The sequence below is a fragment of the Rhinolophus ferrumequinum genome, chromosome 8 (assembly GCF_004115265.2).
Source record: "Rhinolophus ferrumequinum isolate MPI-CBG mRhiFer1 chromosome 8, mRhiFer1_v1.p, whole genome shotgun sequence".
NCBI classification, from domain to species: domain Eukaryota; kingdom Metazoa; phylum Chordata; class Mammalia; order Chiroptera; family Rhinolophidae; genus Rhinolophus; species Rhinolophus ferrumequinum.
The window spans coordinates 78,681,361-78,688,320 of NC_046291.1; the positions used below are offsets into that span (position 1 = coordinate 78,681,361).

General features: G+C 30.5%; 1 protein-coding gene across 1 annotated transcript in view; it reads left to right on the plus strand.

Annotated features, from left to right (window-relative positions):
- Window positions 1–6,679, plus strand: part of LRP1B (LDL receptor related protein 1B) — a 1,793,989-nt gene extending 1,787,310 nt beyond the window's left edge. Inside the window, exons 89-91 of the mRNA XM_033112843.1 lie at window positions 451–595; window positions 3,426–3,524; window positions 4,921–6,679. Of these exons, the coding sequence (XP_032968734.1) occupies window positions 451–595; window positions 3,426–3,524; window positions 4,921–5,061 (385 nt within the window). The 3' untranslated portion in view covers window positions 5,062–6,679. The remainder of the gene's footprint in view (window positions 1–450; window positions 596–3,425; window positions 3,525–4,920) is intronic.
- The last annotated feature ends 281 nt before the right edge of the window (window positions 6,680–6,960 follow it).

The window sequence follows — 6,960 nt, forward strand, 5'->3', positions numbered from 1 at the left end:
AGAACCCAGGGTCTGTGAGTCAGTGTTTGAATTATGTAAAAAAGGATTTTAGCTATGTGACTTGGGTCTTAGAAAAAAATCTATTTCAAAGTTTCCTTATCACTATTTTTTAGGGATTGTTTTCAGAAAGAAAGGAGAAAAGTAGAATTTATAAAGATAATTGATTAGTGAATATTCAGTTTCAACCATTGTGTTGTTAGGTATTTAGGGGGAATATGTTCCAAGTGAGGTTTTATTGTTAAATTTAAATAATTTGGAAAATTCACATCACAGTAAGACATTTTTGTTCTCCTGTGACTCAATAAATGTCATTTATTTTAAATGAATTTTATTTATGAAGTTACCATTGGTTATTTTAAAATAAGTCAATAAATCTACAAATATAGTTTCATACATCATGATTGTGTTATTTAAATAATTTGCACTTATGTTACTACTTACATATTCTAGGACAAAAACTATTCGAAGACAACCTATTATCAATGGAGGAATAAATGTAGAAATTGGCAATCCATCTTACAACATGTATGAGGTGGATCATGACCACAACGATGGAGGTCTTTTAGATCCTGGTTTTATGATAGACCCAACAAAGGTAATAAATATGTTTTACTATGATGGAAAATGAGCACCGACATTCTTGAGTCACATTTCTGAGATATGGTTCTGAATGTCATCAGCATTTTTTTTATTTGAAGTTATAGTAAAGAACTTTAGGATGCATTGAAAGTTACTGTCTCTTCTGAAAAAGAAGTAGAATTATAGACTGCATTCACCTGAAGTATGAAGTTAATATAACATGTTTTGGAAAACACATATTTATTTATTCACTTAATTTGTAAGCATGTATAGATTACTTAAAATAATATCTTACTCAAATGTGTCGAGACGCCAGAACATCTAAATATACAGCCTAGTGTACAACTACTGTCTGAAATGTTTTTTTAACAATAAAAAGAGCACCATACTTCATTGTCAAGATAAGTAATTTGTTTCCAAACTGTTTCATTGAAGAGTTGACTGAACCGTGTTCATGGCTTTGTTTGTAATTAAGTCACTTTTGAAAAATATCTTTCTATGTGCTATAATATCCTTCTTATTAATTTAAGATATGTCACTCATACATATAAAGTCTTGTTTTTTTTTAATTCTTATTATTGATGCTCAGATTGACACCTGTTAAGAGAGATATATAAATGATACAATTATCTAGATAAACTTGCAAATATTCACTTCACTATACTATCTGAATATTGTACATGATAATTATAGAGTATTTTGCTATGAATTAAGAGCATCAATGTGCTTTGATAGAATGAGTTTTCTTAGCTTATTCATTAATTTATTGAATATTTATTTATTTTCTGATATATCAAGGTACTTTGTCCAAAATACATCTTTGAAAGTAATCATAGTGACTAATCTACATCCAAATGATTTTGCACTCATATTAACAGCTGTTCCCAAAGAAGTTGAATTGGGTCCCATACATTTAATCTAGTTATTAATTCATAGTCAGATTGTCTAAGCCTGAAATTGATGGTCAGATATTCATTTCTATGACAAGAAATCAATCATTATTGCATCGATAAATTTTATCAGGGGATGTTATAGTGACTTTTTTTTCCTAATTAGAAATAATTTTATACTTACTATTCACTATTAATTCAGTTACTAAACCCTACACTTGAAATTGTTCATGAAATAAATCTTTGTAATCTAAGCTTTGCTGTTTTCTACTTGTAACTGAAAGACTATGCATACTTGCATATTGTTATTTGATAATTTATCTATGCAGGAGAAAGACAGCTTAAATAATGGACTTCTTATATTCTTTGAATTTTTCTTAGGAAAAAAAATACACTGTCTGTAAGTATAATATGAACTGAACAGGACATGCCAAAGCACACTTTTCATAAAGAAGAGAGGTCTCCTTTTCCCCATCATTTTAATTTCTAGTGATGGAATTAAGCCAATTTTGGACACTTAAAGAGAATAGCTTTTTATTACTTCATTTGAAAAAAAATGCCACATTTATTCTAGGAAGATAAATCAGTGCTTCAGTGCCCCTCACGTATATTTTTAATGTGCTTAGCACATAACACTCAATAAATGTTTATTTACCATTTTGCTGACTGATTGTCCAAAAGTACATTAAATGTGCTTTAGATGGCTGATTGTAGCTGGCTCCTGATTTTGAAATGTAAACATGAATCGTTGCCGAAGAAGTCAGTGCAGAAAACACAGCTATTCCTAATTGGTATAAACAATTTTAAAAATAGAAGGTCACACCGAACCTTAAGATTGAAATGTTTTTCATGAAGTGTTCATTGTGTTACAATGGTTTGGTATAGTCTTGATGTGACCAAATATATAGTAATCGCATTACGCATAACGAAGATTTTTGTAAAGCAGTCATTTCTATTGTTTTCAAAATAGATAAATTTTCTACTTTAATGGTACCTTACAATCAAAAGAAATAAAATAATTCATAAGGTTAATTTTAAAAGATTTGTCTAAGGTGACAATCACAGAACACTGAAGAGTTCAAAAGAGGGAATTAGTATTATCTCCAAATTCACCTTAGTTCTTACTTAGATTGTTTTTAATACTTCTAAATGAGACCTCTCTGGGGGGCAGAAATAAAGAGCCAATACTGACCAAATGTGATGTTTAAAATCGTTTCCCAAGAGCCTCGCCGTTGTCCCAAACTTTGTGATCATTCATTGTTAAGTTGACAGTTAAGATTTTTAAAATATGTATAATCATTAATATTTTATATTCTTCAAATTTTCATCTAGGTTTTTGTTTGTTTGTTTCTTTGTTAGTTTTGTTTTTTTCCCTTTAGGCCACCAATAAACACTCTATTATGAATATGAGTATATTTGATTGGCTAATTGTGCCCTTAGACCCAAGAAAGTTTAAAACCAACATAGTTGTGTGGAGACTTAGTGAGCCAATTGAATTGCTAATTAATGTGTTTTAAACTAGAAAGTCAGATGTCCAAAAATACAGATGTTTTTATGATATATCAAATTTAGAATGATTTTTCCCTAAAAGTATAGAGTGAATAATGAATCTTTAATTAGAAGCAGTCAGATATTTGAGTGTCCAGAAGGGGCTACTATCAGAAATGTTCAAAGTGACAAAACCTTAAGTGGGAGAGACTGGTGTATTTTTCACAGTGCTGTTAGCAAAGATATTATTTCATTAGGAGGATAAAGTTAACCTGGATATGATATGTCTACCTGTGAAGCACAGATTAAATGTCAGTAGTTCTTAAGTTATTACAGCTACCGTGAAAACACTGTTCATGCACCAGGGCTAAAGAGTAATGCTATTTTTATGACTTACCAGGGGTTTATGTTAATGAAAAGAGTTCCATGAAATTAGGTCAGCAACTAAAATTCTCTGTTTATGTACAGGCCAGGTATATAGGGGGCGGGTCCAGTGCTTTCAAGCTTCCACATACAGCGCCGCCCATCTACCTAAACTCTGATTTGAAAGGACCACTAACTGCTGGGGTGAGAGAAGAAAATTCCTTATTTCATGTCCATTCCATCACAGAACCCCTCACAATCAAAGCTGATTACTAGATTTTGATAGCAATTGAGTTTTTAATTAACAAAAGATTTGAAAACAGCATTAAAATCGGTGACTTATGTTACGTGTCCTGCCTATGCAAGATTACATATAAGACATGTTATCATTTTAGGCAGGTTATTAAGTAGAAATATTTCTTCTGCTGAATTTGAAAATGGTATAACACTATAACAACAAACATGAGTATTTGCTATTCTTAGAAAATAAATCTCTAGCCAGAAATTTCAAATGAATAATTTAAACTTAAATTTGTTTGCTTTTACTTCCTACAGAATACTTTTTTTAATATATGCAAACTTGATGTCCAGTTAAATAAAAATATACTACAAAATGAAGCATCATATTGAGAAATTAGAAATGATCTAATAAAACCATTATTAATTTTTGTTTTTAATTGAGTAATTAGTTTCTACCTAAAGTTGCACGGTTCATATTAGACAAGGAATAAAATAAGGGTATAAGTCTCACATCACCTGTTTTTCATTCTCATTTTTTTTATCACATTTGTCTCATTTGCATGGCTCAGAGATTATAATGTTTCTTTGTTGTAACTGAAATGTAATGTGCTGTTTTAGGAGAGAGAGAACTAAACAAACACTAGGCAATCATTTATTGGGTTAAGTTGCAATTAGTAAAATAATGAACATTTATATTTTTCAACTGAAAGAGGTCATTTCTGCATGGTTCGATTCTACTTCAAAATGCTCTAAATAACTATGCCAGTTACGGTGCCTGTGGACGCCACAGTTTTGTGGAGGAGTCCAAAAATATTTCCAGTGATAAGTACATATAGGTTGTTTGAAGCACACATATTGTTTATATTTTAAAGTCTACTCCACTGATGTATTTTACTTCTCTTTTTCTTTGTTTTCTTGCTTTTAACGTCATATTGAAAGACTATATGCAGCAAGCAATTACATGACTTTCTGTAAACACATCTTTCCTGCCACTGTAATAGCAATAGGGAAAACATATGGACTGGAAATAAGATAATTTGGTTTAATGTTTTAGGCTTTTAAATAATGTCTCTAAACATAGTTTTCAAGAAGATGTCTTTGGGAGTTTAATATTATGTCAAAGCTCCCGTTAGGTTCACAAGTTATCTGAAAAACATACAATTATGGTTTTATCTAATACCATGCTAAAGTCAATTAAAACCTGTAAACAGAATTTAAATTGCATTTAAATCATTACTATCTAGTAAATTAAATTTATTGCATATAATTGTTGTTAACATTAAAAGGTAGACATGCTAGAAAATAACTAATGGAATCAAAACTGATAATAAAATTGTATTTATTTTTTTTTCTTCTTTAGCCAACAAATTACTCCAATCCAGTGTATGCAAAATTATATATGGATGGGCAGAACTGCCGAAACTCCTTAGGAAGTGTTGATGAAAGGAAAGAACTGCTTCCAAAGAAAATAGAAATTGGGATCAGAGAGACAGTGGCATAGTCAGCGATACCTTTTATATGCTGTATAAATGTATAAAATATAAGGATTACTTTTGTATGTTCCAACAGTATTATACTTGTTTTGGCATCAGCATTACCTCTTTCTTTATCTTTTTCCTGGTTAATTGTTTTCTGAGTTTTCTGGGTTCTATTTTTTTGCTGATGACTATTGATTGACCATTTGTATGGTATTTTTATGAAAAAGAACTGCACTACAGTACAATTTACAACAATGCTGCTGATATGACACACCTTTGAATTTGTTAAAATTAAAACAACATATTCCTTTGTAGTGTGAATATGAGCAATCTATTTTATATGAACTTTTTTGGTTCTACTTTATCAACAAAAAGAATCTCTGCACTTTTTCATTATATGGTCTGAAAGCTGTAATACAATGTCATTTTACTTTTCCGTTTAAACTGACGGAAGAATGATCGAATGGTCAACTCTCTTCTTTGTGCCCATTAAGATTGATCCAGACTGCTGAAAATATATAGCCCTCAAAAGTTCAGTATCACCTGCTTTGAAATTAGCCTTAGATTGCCAAATAATAGATGCAAATTTTGAGGAAAATCTTTAAAAAATATATAAAATTAATAATTTGCATGAACACATATGAGTACATTTCCCAAAATTTAGTGGACTATATGTGATATACTAAACATATGCACCCTATAAACAATAGTTATATTTAGGTGGTAGCACATAGCAAAAATATAACCAAATGTGAAAAGACCACACTTGCTATGGGGTAAGAGCTGTTGTTTTCCCTCAGTCCTGAGGTAAATATCCAGCCTAGAATACAAAAGGGCATTGGGTACTCATGTCTTAGGAATTTCTTCCCAGTCATGTGCATTTTGTGGAAGATTAACACAATCCCTTACCACACAGAACACTAAAAAAATAATACGATATAAGCCCACAAATTGATGACAGAATTTCGATTATGTGAATGCAATCTCTTTGCTAGGTCAAAAGGAAGAGGCAAAATAGTCATCATGATAAAGAGTAATTGGTAAATCTTCTCAACGTACAATATGGCTAATCCATTATTTTGCCCTATCCAAAGTATATTAGGAAAGGACTTCCCAAGTTATAGAAACAATTATATGCCCATAATCAAAGGTGGAGAGTATAAATGCTGACCAGTTACTCTGGTACTCTGGTTTCTTTTTTGTTATGTAAAACACATGGACCCCATTCATTTGTTTGTTTTCAATTTTTGATTGAACAAGTACTATTTAAGTTGTACTAAAAAAAAGGATAGCATTTTTATACGAATATCTTTAAAGGCACAAAAGATTTATTCACAAGGTATGGAGGGGCTTTTTGTTCCTCTGATAGACATGACTGACTTTTAGCTGTCATAATGTATTAACCTAACAGATGAAATATGTTTGTGGTTGCTCTTTATCCCTTTGTACAAGCATTAAAAAACTGCTGTTTTATAAAGAGACTTTTTGTTGTACTATGTGCATGCATACTACCTATTTCTAAACTTTGCCATATTGAGGCCTTTATAAACTATTGATTTATGTAATACTAGTGCAATTTTGCTTGAACAATGTTATGCATATCATAAACTTTTTCAGGTTCTTGTTTAAGTACATTTTTTAAATTGAACAGTATTTTTCATTTTGGTTATAATAGTCATTTTGCCTATGTTTCTACAATGAAGTGTTAAATACTTTATAAAAAATTGTTGACTGACTTATTTAAATGAAATTCTACATATTTAAGTTCTTGTGTTGGGTAGTTTTTAAAAATAAGAAGAGTCCCATCTTTATGGAGTTTAATATTCCTAGAATACTATATAAAACATGACACATAATTTTTATTTCCTTAGTGCACAGTGTCTGGGGTAGGATTGATTTCACTGAATCATTTTTAAAAGTAC